General features: G+C 38.7%; 1 protein-coding gene across 2 annotated transcripts in view; it reads right to left on the bottom strand.

The window, feature by feature from the left end:
- ecpas (Ecm29 proteasome adaptor and scaffold) overlaps positions 1–18,349 on the bottom strand; it is a 114,879-nt gene that overhangs the window by 36,349 nt on the left and 60,181 nt on the right. For both annotated transcript variants that reach the window (XM_068030640.1, XM_068030641.1), the window contains exons 23-36: positions 17,758–17,859; positions 15,708–15,831; positions 14,077–14,222; positions 13,574–13,628; positions 12,555–12,669; positions 12,087–12,155; positions 10,318–10,435; positions 9,972–10,139; positions 9,173–9,252; positions 7,058–7,163; positions 5,619–5,666; positions 3,226–3,347; positions 270–420; positions 111–176 (exon numbers count right to left, since the gene is read on the bottom strand). In XM_068030640.1, the coding sequence (XP_067886741.1) occupies positions 111–176; positions 270–420; positions 3,226–3,347; positions 5,619–5,666; positions 7,058–7,163; positions 9,173–9,252; positions 9,972–10,139; positions 10,318–10,435; positions 12,087–12,155; positions 12,555–12,669; positions 13,574–13,628; positions 14,077–14,222; positions 15,708–15,831; positions 17,758–17,859 (1,470 nt within the window). The remainder of the gene's footprint in view (positions 1–110; positions 177–269; positions 421–3,225; positions 3,348–5,618; positions 5,667–7,057; positions 7,164–9,172; positions 9,253–9,971; positions 10,140–10,317; positions 10,436–12,086; positions 12,156–12,554; positions 12,670–13,573; positions 13,629–14,076; positions 14,223–15,707; positions 15,832–17,757; positions 17,860–18,349) is intronic.

Raw genomic sequence — 18,349 nt, 5'->3', positions numbered from 1 at the left:
CAGCAGTAGATTTGTGCTGGAAAGCAAAATTACCTCACTTCCCAGCAAGATAGTTTCTTTTGGTTTTCAGATTAAAACACTAGTCATTTGCTTAGCAGTTTCATACTTACCATGTTGATGGTCTCCATCATTGGAGAAGATTTAGCTGCACTAAGTCTGGCACTGTCCATAGTAGTCTAGCATTTATATAAAAAAATAAGCAAAATTTAATTAAGTCAGATAAATTAATTATAAATCATACAATACAAATGTTAGATATTATACTTCACCTTCTCTTGCTCTGTTGCACGGAGACTCAAATAATTGAGGACCTGTGGCTCGAGTACGCTTAGTGATTCCAACAAGGTGGGGATAAGTCTTGCTGCATGTGGCTTTAACAGTGACCCTGCACTTTTGCTAATTTTCACAAGGGTGTTGATACTAGGTAAAGAAAACAGATTTATTACAAATAAAAGTCACATTCTAATAAAATTGAGGTATCCATGAAAAATTGCAATCACTTTACATGATTATACTATATTTTTCATAACCATTTTCCTTTGGAGGCTTTCAGAGTTGAAGAATGCACACAAGGGAAACAAGTGACATTAGATGCTACAGGCACATGGTAAACAATTGTCAAGCCAAGATGGCAGTGAGGATAACACTAGCTAAATACTAGTTAAATGATACCAAAACCAAACTGTATACCAGTTTTGGGTCACAGATCTGAAATGTTAACTCTGTTTCTCTCTCTCCACAGATGCTGCCAAACCTGAATATTTCCAGCACTTTCTGTTTGCATACCAATCTAGATTTGCTAATTAAGCATATACCCTTCCCTGTACTTAAGAAAGGAGGACTAAATCCCAAAGTAAATGCTCTTGGTGAAGCTAGTCAGAATACAGTTCTCAAATAGAATTATTTTCTTAAGTTACTTAATCCAAGCTACCAGGAGCTTGTTTACACATACATTCGCCTGCAGCCAGGACCACGAAACATAGAAGATTTCTCCAGCTATGTCTCTTGTTGGTCACTCTCAGATCCCCCTTGAATCATGCAGCCATAAATGTTTGCAGCACAAGAGTCTGGTCCATCGTCTCTGTACTGGCTCCTTATTGGAACAATGCAAACTTGGTAACACTGCCCTTCTCTCTACCCTAGTATCTACCTCTGACTGAAATAATTACCAACTTTCCCATTAAAAGATAGAATGGTCTCTGCCTCAACTATTCCCTGTTTAAAGATATTTCTCCTAACCTCTCATCTCTCACTCAATAACAATGATCAATTCATTACCCCACATCACTGACTACAAAATTAGAATAAATTGTTTTTCCCTACAGCCCAACAAAACCTTTATAATTCAATAAAAACCTTTATAATTCAATAAAAATCTTAATTAAATCCCTTCTTAGCCTTCTCTGTTCCAGTGGAAATGGCTCCAATACCTCTTGTCTGTCCATTCTGCTAACCTGTCTATACTCTGAAGTCTTTTGCAACCCCTTTTCATTTGCCAAACCTCTCACTTTTGTATCGTTACCAAATTTTGGGATCAGACTCCTGTGGTGAAGTCCAAATCATCTATACGTATCAAGAATAAGAGCCCTGACCACCACTACTGCCACTGCCCCTCTCTCATGCAATACAGGTATCACATGTTGACCGTAATACTTTGTTTCCTGTCCAACCAACTTTCCATTCATACTGCGACATATCCTTGTATACCATATTCCTAATTTGTTCCAACAAGCCTCCTGTGAGACACCTTGTTGAATGGCTTCTGAAAATCCTGATGTACACCAGACACTTTTGCAAACAACTTCCCTTTGACAAGTTCACACCGGCTGTCTTAATTATTATATATCCTAAATACTAACTAATTTAATTCCAAACCATAGCATCTAAGATTCTATTGACTAATTGGTCTAATCACCAGGTGTAGTCTTCTTTCTGTTTTTGAACAGGTGTTAGATTGGCTATCCTCCATTACTCCAGGACATTTTGCCCATCCAAGGAAACTTTAAAAGTTGTCAGAGCCTATTGTATCTATGACTTACTTCCAACAGCCTCTGGTGCCTGCCATTAGGGTGTGGTGTCTTACCCATCTAGAGTTCTGTTGAAAATTTCAGAATCAATTTATTTTCTGTCATAACAATTAGTCATCTTTAATAAATGTTTTACACCCTCCTTCAGTTCACCTACATTTTCACTTCTATTGTCATTTGTAAATATTAATAAAATACTTATTTAATATTTGAGAGATTTTGATAGAGTAGAAAGCGAAAGATTGTTTCCACTGTCCAAACATGAAGTTCAACAATTTGGGTTCGTAATCTCTGCTAAAGCATGGCTACCCGGCTTTGTGTGTCGGGTTCGGGTCGGATCGGGCCGAAATTCCGAGTCCAGCATTAGGGCTCGGGTCGGGTCAGGCTGGACAGTGCTTTTTCCGGGAAATCATGGGATCAGGCTTACCCATGATTCCCCACAACTCCAGCTGCAGGAATAGCCTGCAGCTGGAACGGATGAAGGAGATTCGTGTCGGGTTGGCTGTGGTTGGGTCGGGCCTGTGTCGGGTTTTAATTTTAAACCCAAGCCAGGCTTTAATCTCTGCCCCCATTTTGTCTCCTTTCGCTTTGCTGGTTTTGATTTACCTCCTTTTTTTTTTTGCTTTCGGACGGCGACTGTTCATGATTCTGCCATTCACACCTCCTTCTAGACACATCTTGTGTTTCTTTACTCGTCCCATTACCACTCTCTTTGGCATTGCACGTCAACCATTTTGTCATTTAATCTTTTCCTGCCTTCCACCCTATCACAGACTTTCTCTTTTATTCTTTTCTCACCCTCCCGCCTTTCACTTGTTTAAAACCTATTACATCGCTAACCTTTCCCAGTTCTGATGAAAGGTTATCAACCTGAAAAGTTAACTCTGCTTCTCTCTCCACAGATGCTGCCTGGCCTGCTGAGTATTTCCAGCATTTTTTATTTTTAAAATTGACGTGCTCACGGAAGCTTCAGCCCAACAATGTCAGAAGGGTGAATTAGCAAGAACAAAGAGGGTTGATTATGTGTTTTTTTTAAAGCAAAGTACATAAATTATGATATCCTTTAAATATTTCATAACTCTAAATATGGCATTCAACACACATTAATTATGTTAAGTTTATCCAAGACTTAGGTAAGCCATTAAAGTTTGCGATTTTTCCCTTCTCTGCAGTGGTTTCATGATATATAAATATGTACCTTAGAGATTGAACTTCTGCTACAGTGCTCATAATGCCTTTGTCCAATAAGCAAGGTAAGAGCACAGCAATAACTTGCTGACCAGCAGCACCATTGGAAGGTTCACACATACGTATGCACACCTACAAAAGAAATCAAACTTAACTGCTTTGACAAAGATGGCACATTAACTTCATCTCCTTCATACCTCCAAAATTTAGAAACTATTTCACATTAGACAATATATACAAGAGTGAGAGTCACCCTCTCACCTCCATCATTAACTTGTCTACAAATCCCTCCATGACTTCACCACCCTATCTCTGCCATCTCCTCAGGATCAGGACTGTTAGAATTGACAGCACAGAAACAGGTCATTTGGGTTAACTGGTCTACGCCAATGTTTATGCTTCACACAAGCCTCCACCCAACCCTCTTCATCTGACCCCATCAACATACCCTTCTACTTCTTTCTCCTTCATGTAATTATCCAGCTTCCCCTTAAATGCATCTATGTTATTCACCTCAACCACTCAATGTGGCAGCAAACCTGAAACAAATGCAACATGGATATGAGCTTTCTCAAAATTTGGATCACATTATAATGGTAGAGAAAAAAAACAATCTTCCACAAATCATTTTTTCCCTTGATTCTGGCCTCCTGTGCATCACTGATTTTAACTGCTTCTCCATTAGTGGCTGTGCCTTCAGCTGCCTAGGCTTTAAACTCTGGAATTCCCTCCCTAAATCTCTCTGCCTCTCTATCTGTCTTTCCTCTCTAAAGCCACACCTTAAAATCTAACTCTGACCAAATCATTGGTCATCTGTCCTAATATCCCCTCATGTGACTGTGAAATTTTGTCTTAAAGTGCTCCTGTGAAACACCTTGGGACTTTTTATGTTAAAGGTGCTAAATGAGGACAAGTTGTTGATGGTTGAGTTGGACCTTCCAGAATTTATTTCAATTTAAGCATGCAAACAAAACATATATACTGATTTTTTCATGACAATTAAGCTCCACACATTCTGTGTCATATGGTGTTAGGATCGGGGCTTACACCTGTGATTCCCCTACTCAATAAATTTCCACCTCCTGCTGTTTTATCTCAATGCAACCAAGTTAAGAAAGACTGAGGTTGAGACCAGCAGGGAGAATTAAAGAAGAAAAAAATCAGATCAGATGGAGACAAAAATATAACTTATGTGGTGCTGTTATGTAGGCCCCCACCTGCCAAGAATGAGGCACACTGGTTTTGTCAGATGAACATTGATTTTTAACTGTTGTTGGAGCAAGGAAATGACCTGTGGCTGGAAAAAAACATTTACATACTACAGACATCGAAGGTGAGGAAGCGCATTCCAGGGCCTGCTGAAGATACAATCCACAAGGGCTAGCACTGGTGAGACCAGCTAGTTCCAGGGTTTTCTTTTGAACTGGCCACAAAGAGTTTGAACTCAAAGACTGTTTGCTCCTGGACTGAGAAGATCTTTCATGTCTGCTCCCATCTCTTTCTCACAAGCTTCTGAATCCACATGAATCCCAAGAGAGAAAAGTCTCCTACAGCGAGCAAGGTTTAAGAATAATACTGGGCCCCAACAAAAAGTAAGATTTACCTACAATCAAGAACTCAACAGTGAACCTGAAGAATCGTAACAAAAACTCTTCAGATATTGCCTCAAATGTTTCCACTTTATTTTCCTTCTGCTCTTTTCTGTGTCTATTTGCATGTGTGTATCGCATCATGTATCCGTAGGCGTCAACCGAATTAGAGTTTAAATTCAAGTTTAATAAATTTCAACTTTTCTTCTTTAAACTTAAGAAAACCTGTTTGTGCTGGATTCTTTGCCTTATAATTGGAAAGTGGTGAACAAGGATTCAGCAAGGGGGAACTAAAAACACAGTGTGTTTAAAACTAAACCCTGTTACGGTAAGACCAGGTGAAGGCTGAGAGGGACCCCTAGACACCTTCTTTACCGGGTCCTAACGGGTCATAGACTGATGCAATACTGGTGGAGGCATGGGGAATGTTGCCTACCAATTCATTTGGCTAAAACAATAGTTTACCTTGTTTTCTGTAATGTTTGAACAAAGATCTTTGTTCTTAAAAACTTTTAATAAGATATTGAACAATAGCAATTTTAAATGTAAAGCATCAAAAAAAAATTTCAGTCAAAACAACAGTTTGATATGGTATTTAGCCAGTTAAGCATCGTCTTGCAAATTTCAGTCTAGATGGCTGAAAACTCAATTAGTTGAGCTACTAGATTGCTGTAAAGACTTGAAGATTTAGCAGTTAATGCTAACGTGATTACTACAATCTTAAATATCTCTCTCATTTAATAGCACTTTACTGGTAACATGCCAGAAATTAAGTTCTATCCATATGTATTCAATACATAAGCAACATTCTTACCTTACTCAAGGTTTTTAGTGCACAGTCTGCAGCCTTACGAACAGACTCCTATTAATCAAATAAGATTGCTTAGTTAAAGAGCAAAGGTATGCACATCCTCAATAATTTAATAAAAGCAAAATACTGCAGATGCTGGAAATCTGAAATAAAAACAAGAAATGCTGGAATCACTCAGCAGGTCTGGCAGCATCTGTGGAAAGAGAAGCAGAGTTAACGTTTCGGGTCAGTGACCCTTCAGGACCCTGAGCTTCCGGTTGCTTGCCATTTCAACACTCCCCCCTGCTCTCATGCTCACATCTCTGTCCTGGGATTGCTGCAGTGTTCCAGTGAACATCAACGCAAGCTCGAGGAACAGCATCTCATGTACCGATTAGGCACACTACAGCCTGCCGGACTGAACATTGAGTTCAATAATTTCAGAGCATGACAGCCCCCCATTTTACTTTCATTTTTAGTTATTTTTTCTTCCTTTTTTTTTTACATTCTTTTTTACATTTTTTACAATTTTTTTTTGCATTTATTTCATTTCATCTTAGTTTGTTCAGTTTGCTTACCCACTGTTTTTTTCAGGTTTTTTTCAGATTTGCACTTGCTGCTGTTCGATATTCAGTGTATTTACACCTAATCTGTACTAATGCTTTGTCTTTCAACACACCATTAACATATTGTTTGCCTTTGCTCCGTGACCTTTTGGTCAGCTATGTGGCCTGGTCCAATCTGCACCTTCTCCTTTGTTATCTCTTGCCCCACCCCCACCTCACTTGCTTATAATCTGTGACTTTTCTAATATTTGTCAGTTCCGAAGAAGGGTCACTGACCCGAAACGTTAACTCTGCTTCTCTTTCCACAGATGCTGCCAGACCTGCTGAGTGATTCCAGCATTTCTTGTTTTTATCTCAATAATTTAATACTTTGCTCCGAATTTTCAACTTTTCCCAAGAAGCAAAAGTGGAACCTCTTCCTCAATGTACAATGGGGGAAATGCAGTATTTCCCTAAACACTCACTCATGCTTGCATATGGTTGCTCAGGATGGCCACCCTCCACAGATTTACTCGAGTGGTCATTCTCCATTTGTAAGCCGACTCACTAAATATTGGCATGCTATTCTTCAGTGAGGTGGTAGCGCAGCCCAAAACAATCCTGCCTTCATCCAGCAGATGGGACTAATGTTCCCTCTAATTTCCATTTGCTATGTGCAACCGGCTTGTTGCACTGCACAGTCCCGTTAAGATTGGCGTGCATATCTTAATGGGAACATAGCTTGCGTGCGGCCTATATTTTCCCTGCGCAGCACATTCCCAATTGCTGCATGGCCGTGCACCCACGCAGCTTAGAGGGAACACTGGATGGGATCCTCAAATGTCAAACTTAGATATACAGCAGCATTATCTGTGCCAAAACCCAACGTGGAAGAATACCTGAAGTTAATTGTTGTACCTTTATATCATCACGCACTCTGAACAGAGTTTCCCATATTTCTGTAAGTCGGTCAATGATATCATCCACTTGTCTTCCCTGCAGTAGATCATTAATTGCTAAACAGCTGTAACGTGATAGTTATGTGAGTGAATAAAGTTGGAAAAACCTACATTCCATTTTTTAATAACACAGAAGGCACTTTTATACAAATAAATGGATGTATTAATGGAGCTAAATTTTCAGAATGTTAAAAGACAAGTTAACTGAAATGCAAGTATTGGGAGGAGACAGGAACAGACCTAATAAATCTGATCAAAACAAATGGCAGCTGTTAAACATCTTTACTGTTCAGATGTTATGCAGGTTTCTGTTCACAGGCAAGATTGAAAAGTGCTTAAAATCAAAAATTGCATTTTTGATTAATATTGTTCATATAAATATCATACTGCTGTTGCAAGACAAACAAAAATATTCTTTAGAATGATGGAATCTCATCTGCATTTATTATTCAAGGTAACTCACAAAATGAAGCAATTACATTGAAATAAATATTCCAGACTTTTTGTGTGGCTCAGTGCAACACCCTCGCCTAAAGTCAGAAGGTTGTGGATTCAAGCCCCACTCCAGGGACTTGAACACAAAATCTAGGCTGACACTCCCAGTGCTGCACCGTCAAAGGTGCTGGTCTTTTGGATGAGATGTTAAACCAAAGCCTCATCTGTTCTCAGATGGACATAAAAGAACCCGTAGCATTATTCGAAGAGCAGGGAATTTTGGCTACGTATCCGAGACAATATTTATCCCTTAACCAACATCACTGAAACAGATTATCTGGTCATTATCACATTGCTGTTAGTTGGACCATGCTGTGTGCAAATTGGCTGCCACAATTCCTATATTACAACAGTGACTACACTTCAAAAGTACTCCAGTGGCTGTAAAGAGCTTTAGGACGTGCTGAGGTTGTTAAAGGTGCAAGTTTTAATTTTCATCCTATTTCATTGTTTTTTAAAAAATAAAAATGATTCGGTCTCCCATATTTGCTGTGTTTCGGAGGTTTGTAGCTCAAAATTACTTTTCTTTGCTGAGGTTCATTTCCCACAATCCTGATCCCTCACTGTTGCACCAATACCAATTTACAAGGAGGCAAAGGTAAGCACAAAAACAAAACAGTTCCCTTCCCCAAACACTACAAGGAAAATATTGCAGTCCGGAATTTTACATAAACAGTCAGACTCTATTCAAGCAACAGACTAACAGACGTTTTACTTTTCTATCCAAGAGTTTTCCTAGGAATGTGATCTAATGATAGTTCACTGTCAACCTGTATGACTATGACAATGTCATCCTAAAAAAACTGATTTAACCTAATTATCATTTAAATTATTCAGTTCTCTATAGCTGGTGGTACTCAGATCCAAAAAACTTATCTTCCTCATTTAGTGTTCCTCTCTATCCTCTTCCACAAACATCTTCAATGCTATAATTTTCTCAAATTGCCAGCTATGTGCAGGTACACAGCCTTAGTTACTCCTTACCCCACCCCTGCAAAAAAAGACAAATTGCTTGCAGCCAACAATGGACTGAACAATTAACTACCTGGCATACACAAACATAAATAATCCAGATCAATGAGCATTAGTATTTTACTGCTGCTTAAAGCAGACAACATGCCTTCTCAAAAAGGACAGACAGGCAATTACATCTCTGGAAAATTACAAATTGTCCATTAATTCATTCGTTCCATTTGCTTTCTTAATGATGGTTAACCTTTGCATTTAGACTATAATCTCATTATCACATAACAATGTAACTAAATATTTGCCCAACAATTATTTCCCATTCCCACCAAAACTCCTTTATGCTGTCATTCTTTTCTGTTCCCCCTCTATTTAAGACATTGATTCCTTGCCAGAATACAGCTGGCGGTCACACAAGTGGCTGCTCTTCACATGTTAGCCTAACTTTTCAGTTCAGGTTGCTGAAGGGCTGGAAACCTGCCCAATATCCCCCTCCCTAACCTAGAAATGCAAAGGACAACTGTATCACTGAAACCCAGATACAATCAAGATTCATGATACTGTACTTCAATCACACAGGACCATACTGCACTTCTGAAACAGTTGTAAGTACCTGGATTCACGAACCCGCCAAAGGTTGCTGGTTAAATTGTTTATTAGATCTTGAAGAATCTCCTTTAAGTATGTATCTATCTGTTAAAAGAAACATACAATTAACTCTTTCTATAACTGTCCAAAGTGGATGAGTTTTAAAACAGAGCTACAGTACAAATATAGCTTATAGCACATCCTACATAAAAGGAGAAGCTGGCACATGGGTTAATTATGTGAGAAACATGCATTTAAGAAAAAAATACATGCAATTCATATAGTTGTTGTATCCAGTGAAGGTGTTAATCAGCTCCTCCATCACTAAGTTTTAAATGTCTTACATTTTACCTCCTATATTGCGAAAACAAAAAATATAACATCGGCAAAAATAGGTATCAACAGATGGATTGCTGCGGGAGGGGCTGGGGGAGGAAATTACACACTAAGTGCTGAATGAACATTCCTTCAGAAAAGGTAAAACAGAAGTAATCCTGCACAGATGGTGCGTTGTTTACACAGTGAAAGCAAGTTGAATCATAGGAGCATCATCCCTTAAAGGGACATCATCTCTATGAATTTTTCCACATGAAAGCACCTGGTGCTGGTATCCAGTTGTGCTGGAGGTCACTTGAAATAAAAATGAACTTTCTCCTGTGTGAGTGCATTTTGACTTAAGTAATTTAACACCTTGTAGCATAAAACAATCTGAAATAACAAATGGGCCTGAGGATGACAAGACCCCGAACAATGCTACCTAAATAGCTCAAGCTCAAAAAAACAAACCAAACACATCTTGGACCTGAATGAAACCCCATACTTACAGCACTTTTATCTGTGACAAGGGCATTCCAAATACTGGTCATTGCCTGCCGGATTCCAGAATTCGGATCAAACCGATATCGATATAGACGTGGGATAAGTTGAGATAAGTAAGGAGCCAACTGCTCTTCAGCCTTCGTTGCTATGATGTTGAAGCCAAAAGCAGCACCCTGAAGGCACAAGCAGCAGTTATTTAATAACAGCAGCACCATCACACATCCTTGCTGCTAGCACAAAATACCAGCAATCCATATGATTAGACCTGGTCGACGGCGCTTACTTTTATTTGTTGGACTTCCATAATTCTTGCTAATGCACAAGGCGAATAGTTCCTGAAATGTCATTTACCTTTCGAGAGTTCCACATGGCATGGTGATTGGCCAGGTTCATGAACTTGTAAACAAGGTCAGGTTGATTGAGGTCACTGGCAAGACTGCAAAGTTCTTTGTAAGTCGACAGTCCCTGTCTAATGATGGTTTAGAACAAAAGTCAGTTGATAGCGTGAAGTGATATATCTATAAGCACTTGCATTCACCAGTTTTAGCAGAAGAGTCTAACAGAAAAAATATTCACCACCATATGGAATCGGTGGTAGGAGGGAGGATTTGGTGCCGTACAGAAATATAGTAACAACTACATAGTTTATCACTGAACTTAAAACGGCCGATGCCAGATATCTCAAATGAAAACGCTGCTCAAATTCCTTCTGCCCCATCACCTACTCATGACCGAAATGGTTCTGTCCCTCAACATTCAATGGCCTTGTTTGACACTATCTTTGCAACTTTGTCCAGCTTTATATCCCGTCCTTCACTGCTTACAAAGCTGTAGAGACCGAAGGTAGCTCTTTTTTCCTATCTATTTATCCCTTTCATGTTCTGTGATGCCCTCTTCAGAGTTTCTTTATTCCTCTCGACAGCCTGGCTGAGATTAACTTTGTACATCATCCAGCACTTTTGACTACTTTAACTTTTTTTTTCAGTTTATAAAACCCATAAAATACTTGTATTAGTAAGCCTTACGATTGAGTCACGACTTCCATTTAAAGTGGGTCCTTTTAATGCGGCTCATTTGTCCTTCCTTTTAATTTCTGACAGTTTCTACCAAAATGTTAATCTTTCCACTTTTTACCTTTGGCGGTTCCACGATGGACACCAATTGTTATTTTGTTTGCATTTTAGTTTATTTTTCAAATCTTTCAAGGAGAAAATGTATGAACTTTAGGAGGTATTTTTCCTGTTTACACATTACTCACCTATTTTCCTTGTTCACTAGCCTTTTTTAGTTAATGTGTAACATTTTCCTTCTGTGGGAAAATTCCTCTAGAAATAGTCCAACTAAAATTAGGATGCCAAAATATATGGAAATCATGGAAAAAAACCTGTTTATCTTTCCAAACTGGGGAGAGCTGATTTAGAATTTTTGAGACTTGGGCAATTTGATCAACCATTTCAGAACTCTAGCCAGGAAATTTGACAAAAGACTTTGGAAAAGAAATACTAAAATTGATAGGTGATGGATGCATTGCAGGAGTTATTTAATGGCTTTGAAAATAATTAAGATTTATTTAATTTGTGGGGGAGACCAAAACTGGGGGCCATAAATACAAGATGGTCACCAATAAATCCAATAGGAAATTGAGAACCTTCTTTACCCAGACAGTGGAAAAAATATGGAACTTGCTACGATAAGGATAGTTGAAGCAAATATCATAGATGCATTTAAGAAGCTAGATAAGTACATGAGGGAGAAAGGAATAGAAGGAAATCCTGATAGGTTGAGAGCTGGCATTGGCTTGATGGGCTGAATAGCCTCCTTCTGTGTCATAAATGACTCAGAGAGGTGGGGGGGAGGCTTGTGTGGAACATAAACACTATCATTGACCAGATGGGTTGAATGACCTATTTCTGTGCTACAAATTCGATTTAATATATTTTATGAATGACCAAGAAAACTTGATCTAAATCTGAATACCACATTCAGATTTGCTTCACAGGAACTATTTTGCTGTTCTAATGCAACATGAACAGCAATTTAGAATTTTAGAAATGTTCATTCCATTCAATGCTTTATAAATACCAGAATGTTATTAAATCATAATTCCTGGTCTTTCTCACCCATCAGGGGTTTTGCCCATTGTGCTTCCTTGAAACAGTTCAGTGTCTTCTGACAGATCCTGTTTAATCCTGTAAGAGGAATGATAGTTTTTCAGTAAATAAACCAATTCAATTGCATTGATCAATTACCAATAGGTTACATATTCCAAAATAATTTGTATATTCCAAAATAATTATTTGCAAAAGAACTAACTCCAGAAATCCAGTGTTGCAAAACAGCAATTACTGAAGTGAAACATATTTTGAAACAAGATGCTCAATTCAGGAACTGTTGCTTTGTCCGTGATCGATTATTATATTACACTTTTTAATTAATACAATTTAATTTAAACATTTAAATCAAAAAACCTGCATATTCTGATTGCAGTGAAAAAGGACTTTTTAATGTTTAAACCTTGAACATTATGGGTAGTTACCCAATTATACAGCTTTAAAAAAATTCCTGCCAACTGAAAAATGCACTCTTACCGTTTCCCTGTCATAAGTGTTTCCACAAGAATAGACACCAGCTCCTGTTGATCCTGTTCACTGCCTAGTTCATATACCAAACCAAGACCTTTAGATGCCACATCTTGGCTCAGCTCTACAATGTTAAGCAAACAAATAAATCAGCACAAGGCATCAACCTGGACAGTTATTTATTCAATAGTTACTCAAAAGATTCCTACAGAATGCAGTAGGTTCCCTAGAGCCAATATCTTTACTGTCAGCTTTCTTCACTGGATGATACTGTTTTAGTGCTATTTTTTTCTGCAAAGCCTGGTACACTGACTAAATTTATTGTGGTAACTAAAAACCCTGCTGGCAGTTGCACAACATTTTAAGGTTTTTTTTTTATCCTTGTCAGAACGTCATGTACTCAATGCTGCAGTCATTAGTGTATACAATAAACTAAACTTCTTTCTTTCGGGCCTCCTTATCTCGAGAGACAATGGATACGCGCCTGGAGGTGGTCAGTGGTTTGTGAAGCAGCGCCTGGAGTGGCTATAAAGGCCAATTCTGGAGTAACAGGCTCTTCCACAGGTGCTGCAGAGAAATTTGTTTGTTGGGGCTGTTGCACAGTTGGCTCTCCCCTTGCGCCTCTGTCTTTTTTCCTGCCAACTACTAAGTCTCTTCGACTCGCCACAATTTAATACAAAAAAAATCAACAATTATTCATTACTTGAAAAAATTTAGATAATCTTAACCACAATTTCCTGTATTATTAAATTTGAAACATCACTGGACATTTATGATTTTGCTGGTGCAGGCAATGATGTAAATTGGACTGATTCAGTAAAAACATGCATGCTGCTGGTGAGAAAGTTAATGAGGAACAGACATTTAAAGACTGAATGCCTTCAATATAACTCATGCTAAACCATTATGTGCCAGTGAAAAGTAGCTTTACTCTTATAAATGATCCTTTTGCCCCTCTTTAAGCCCAGGATTTTTTGACTGGTGACAGAATTGCAGTACAGGCAAGATTAAACGTACAATAAACTTACCATCATTCTCGGATAAAATCGAAATGAATGCACTCTGAATTTCCTTTAAATGAGACTGTAAAGAAAATATTACACATGTGCAACTCATCAGATTGTTCTAGGTTTTGGAAAAATCCATTATCTAAACTACAATACTGAATTCCTACATAAAAGAACCATTCTGAAATTCCTTACTATTTTAAAAATTAATATCAATGATAACCTTCCAGTTTTGTCATCGGGAAATATGATTTCTACTTAGTAAGATTAATTAAAAGTCTTTTAATGAACATACTCTTGAAAAACCTATTTTTTTAAAAAGCAAATACAAAGTACATCCTAACCATTTCTATTATCTCTAAATTAATCCAGAGGACTGTCTGTATCCCACCCCATGTTTAAAAGAAATTTTGTTACATTGTGTCAAAATTTTACAATATTATTCAATGGGAAAGCTCTACAAGTATTCAATAATTATGGTAATTTTTTAAAATCATCTTTGCAAAATAACTGAATGCCCTTACTTTAATTTCTTTGTGTTGACTCAGTTTTTTCACCAGCGACAAAAGCCAGATGCAGGAAGCCTGGCGGACATGGGGATTAGGACTAAAGATGTATTTCTTTAGGATTTCATCCAAAACCCATGGAACAACATCATTTACTTTTACAGCTGAGGATTAAAACAAAAAGGACATTGAAATTAGCAGGTGAGCTGGTGAGATGCATCCAGACTATATGAATACATCCTTCTATTCAGGAGAGAATAGTAATGACAGTTTCCACCCAAAATGTTAATGGGTGTTCAAAATTCAAGAGCTGCAACTAGTACAGCTGAATCAGATCACAATTGGCGGTTGGGGAAAAAAAATAAACTTCCCTACGCTACCTGGCCTCCACTCCTTCACAGGCTTGCTATGAGTGCTCTAACTAGGCTCCGTTACCTAAAAAGCCCACCGAGAACTGATCAACTCCATCCCTCCCAGAGACGCATTCAGTTCTCGCTACTCTCCCCAATTCCATGCCTTGCCACTGTCCTAGCTACATCCCTCTGCCCACATTGGGGCACAATAGGATACTACATTTGAGCTGCTAACTTAGAAACTAGCGATGCTTTTGGCTGTCAAACACGAACATCAACATTGCTAAAGCTCCTACTCCTTTCCACCTTTAACCCTGGATATGCCCAGATTTACTTCCATTCCTACACGAGTTTCAGATCCCACTTTGCTCTGTTCCGATCCCAGCTTTGGGCAATAGGACATCTCCTTGTCAAGAATACAACTGTTGCAAGATGTTTAAACTGTACATCTTGTGAAAGGTACTATGAAACAACATATTAGCGAACAACATACACACATGAAAACATGGTATGCCAGTTTTGTACAAAGTAGGTAGTTTTTTTTTATCTGTACTGATTGATAGAACTGGAAAAAGAGATCAACATTGTTAACTCTATCCTGGCATGAGACTAGATAGTTCTTCAAGTAAAATAACTGAGCTTCCCCTCTCCCAACAGTCTCACGACATACAACTTTTCCATTTAGCCTCCCCCGCCGTTTACAGTATGGGAAAATCATATTTTGAAAAATGTTTGAAATTGCAAGTAGAATAAAATATTTCTGCATGCTGTGTTGTGAATATCACAGCACTACTGAATAATGAGGAATAGTGCAAAAATGACACCCATCAAATTGCTTCATAATTTGAAATTAAACTGCACCAGTCGTAAGTGAGGGCTGTACTAGCAAGTGGCACTTGTAAAGTTTTAAGCAATTAATAAAATGTCAACTATTCAGTACTCTCCAAATTGGGTACTTCACAGTATTAACACTGGATTGCACTCATCACTGTTCTCTGACAAACATTTCACGCAAATGCACACCTGATCCTACGCTTATATGAACCAGATGCAGTGTTTGCAGTACTCCGAGGCAATCTGATCAAAATCTCCAGCATGCTTCAAATTTTGCAAAGCAGTTCATTTCAAATTCTTCTCTTACAAAATCATCTTGTGTGAAACCTCCATCATCACTACTAAGGTTCATATTGTTCCCTCTTGACTGTTAAGTCAAAATTGCAGAAATTTGCTGCAGAGATTATATGTTGAGTTTGTTTGTGTTAACAGGTTAAAACACACATACCATCTGCAACTTACCAACTGGAGGGGTGTATTCCTCCTCAGCAACCATCCACAGATCGCGAGCTGCCAGTGAACTTGTTCCTATCGCAGCACTGGTGATTGCTTCTCCGACTGTGAACTGCAGCTCTATTTGTTTTGCCTGGGGGAAAAAAAAAATTTAGATCCCTTATTTGTGTTTTCAGTTTCTGGGTATAATTAGAAACCCGTACGGTTTGAGACTGCAAGCATGGATTTTTCTTTAGAGCTCGGCAAAACCAATCCTCCCCTGTTGGGAAAAATTAGGTGATCAACAGTCAACTTTCCCATACACTTGCAATAGATGCCATCCTTTGGACCAGGAAAAATCCCAGCTGATAAGCAGTAAAGTCAAGTTTGAGCTCACCTACAGTGATCCTTTGGCTAATTTCAGCAGAGCTGTGAGAGCTGCCACCTCCATCCTTGCCACATCCTTCTCAAGACAGACAGGCAGACTTGCATTTCTATAGCATCCTTTCATGACCTCAGGAGGTCCCAAAGCATTTTAGAGTACTTTTGGATGTATATTTACTGTTGTAATGTAAGAAATGCCACAGACAATTTGCACACAGCTAGCTCCTACAAACAGCAGTGTGATAAATACCAGATAATCTGTTTTAGTTGAGAGATAAATGTTGACCAGGACACTGAAGGAAAACTCCATTGCTCTTTGAAACAGTGCATTGGGATCTTTTACATACACCTTAGAGGACAAATGGGGCTGTGGTTTAACATCTCATCTGAAAGACAGCACCTCCAACATTGGAGTACTCCCTCAATAATGCACTGCAGTGTCAGCCTTGATTTTTTGCTCAAGTCTCAGGAGTGGGAGTGAAGTGAACCCATGACCTTCTGATTCAGAGGCGAGGGTGCTTCCAATGAGCCAAGGCTAACACAATACAGATGGTGCCTGTTTAAATATGCATCTGGCAGGCAGTTAATATATTGATTCAGAGTGAGAAATAGCTGTGAGAGATGGAGAACTGGCTGCTAAAGCTATTTTTTCTCTCATTGCTGGCTGGCTAACCTACTCCTGGTATGAAATGCGCCAAGCGGAGCATGGACAGAATAGCCCAACGTCTAGCTTAAAATTAAACCACATGCAAGAATAAGTACTGCAGTTCTCTCAATTTATATTGTGTTTTTTCTTTCTTGATACTTTGAAGGGTGGTGGTAATATTCAACTACTGCTAGCAATGGGACTGTGATCTCATTGTGCTTCCAGCTGGTATTATGAAGTGAAGAATAAATTGAACTTGTGAAAGAAGAATCAGGAAGAAGCTAACTTTCCCCCATTGGCCAGATGAATGTGACAGAATTTTCTGCGCTCTTGAATTAGAGAAGGTGCTGCGTGTTTAAAATAGATGATACGCTGCCAGGTCGTAGCTGCATTTTGATCAACAATTTTTGAAATCATAATACAAATCATGACGTTTTAATATATCTACATTCAAAATATTTTGCTTTTAACTTGAAACTGACAACATACAGGATGCTCTGCAACAGCTCGCCAAAGTCTTCTTTGTGAGCATGAACCAAACCTGCAACCTCCGCCACCCAGAAGGACAAGAACAGCAGGCCCATGGGAACATCACTCACTACTTTCAAGTCACACACAATCCTGACATGGACACATACTGCCATTCCTTCATCACTGGGTCAAAATCCAGCACTGCATCACCATGCGGACTGCAGCGGTTCAAGGCTGCCGCCTCCTTCCTTGCCACGTCCTTCTCAAGAGAACCTTGGGCTGAGCAATAAATGCTGGTTGCGCTTTTGACGCCCATATACCAAGAATTTTTTTAAAAATCCCTATTCCCAACCTAACAACACTGTGAGAGTACCTTCACCACATGGACTGCAAATGGTTCAAGGCTGCAGCTCACCATCATTATCTCTAGAGCAACTAGTGCTGGGTAATAGATGCCAGTCTTGATAGTGACACTTGTATCTCGAGAATGAAGACAAACACAAATTCACAGTTGTATTGCATGGTACAGTTTTGAGGATTGAATATTGCTTTTCAATATATGTTAAGTACAATGTTTACCTCAACTGAGTTCATTAATCCTTGCAGGATTTTCTTTTGATGAGGAAAATCACCATCTCCAACAGGTAAATAACCCAGGGTCTGTACTGCTCGCTCCTTCATCTACAGAAATAGAACACAACTACATTCCATAATTGCATGGTGTTTTTATTTAATAATTAGATTTGATTAATGCATGGGTTAACAGTTGGGGATGATATTTTCTATTTTCCATCTATTGACTGTGAAGCACATCCATATCAGAGCAGAAGATGGTTCTGAAGATTAAGAAGAGTAAAAGGCCCAGATTTTTTCAGTATTTCCTCATAATTCAGTCTGCTGACACTAGGAATTGTCTGCATGGCTCTTCTCTGCTTGAAAATCTCCCTTATGTGCCAATTTTGAGTTGAAGTAATAGCCTTTCATGTGGACTTGATGTGCTGAATGGCTTCCTTCTGTTCTGAACTATCCTATGATTCAATAATCTGGTGCAGCCAACTGCAAGATTTCAATCATTACTTGGTCTACTAACTAGTCTATAATATATAGCTTTACATAATGTAATAAGTTGGGGTGAGATTTAGCAAATTTGTATACACTCAACCTAACCTGT

This window comes from Heterodontus francisci, chromosome 4, assembly GCF_036365525.1.
Source record: "Heterodontus francisci isolate sHetFra1 chromosome 4, sHetFra1.hap1, whole genome shotgun sequence".
In the NCBI taxonomy this organism is placed as follows: domain Eukaryota; kingdom Metazoa; phylum Chordata; class Chondrichthyes; order Heterodontiformes; family Heterodontidae; genus Heterodontus; species Heterodontus francisci.
This window is presented reverse-complemented; position numbering and strand designations above follow the sequence as displayed.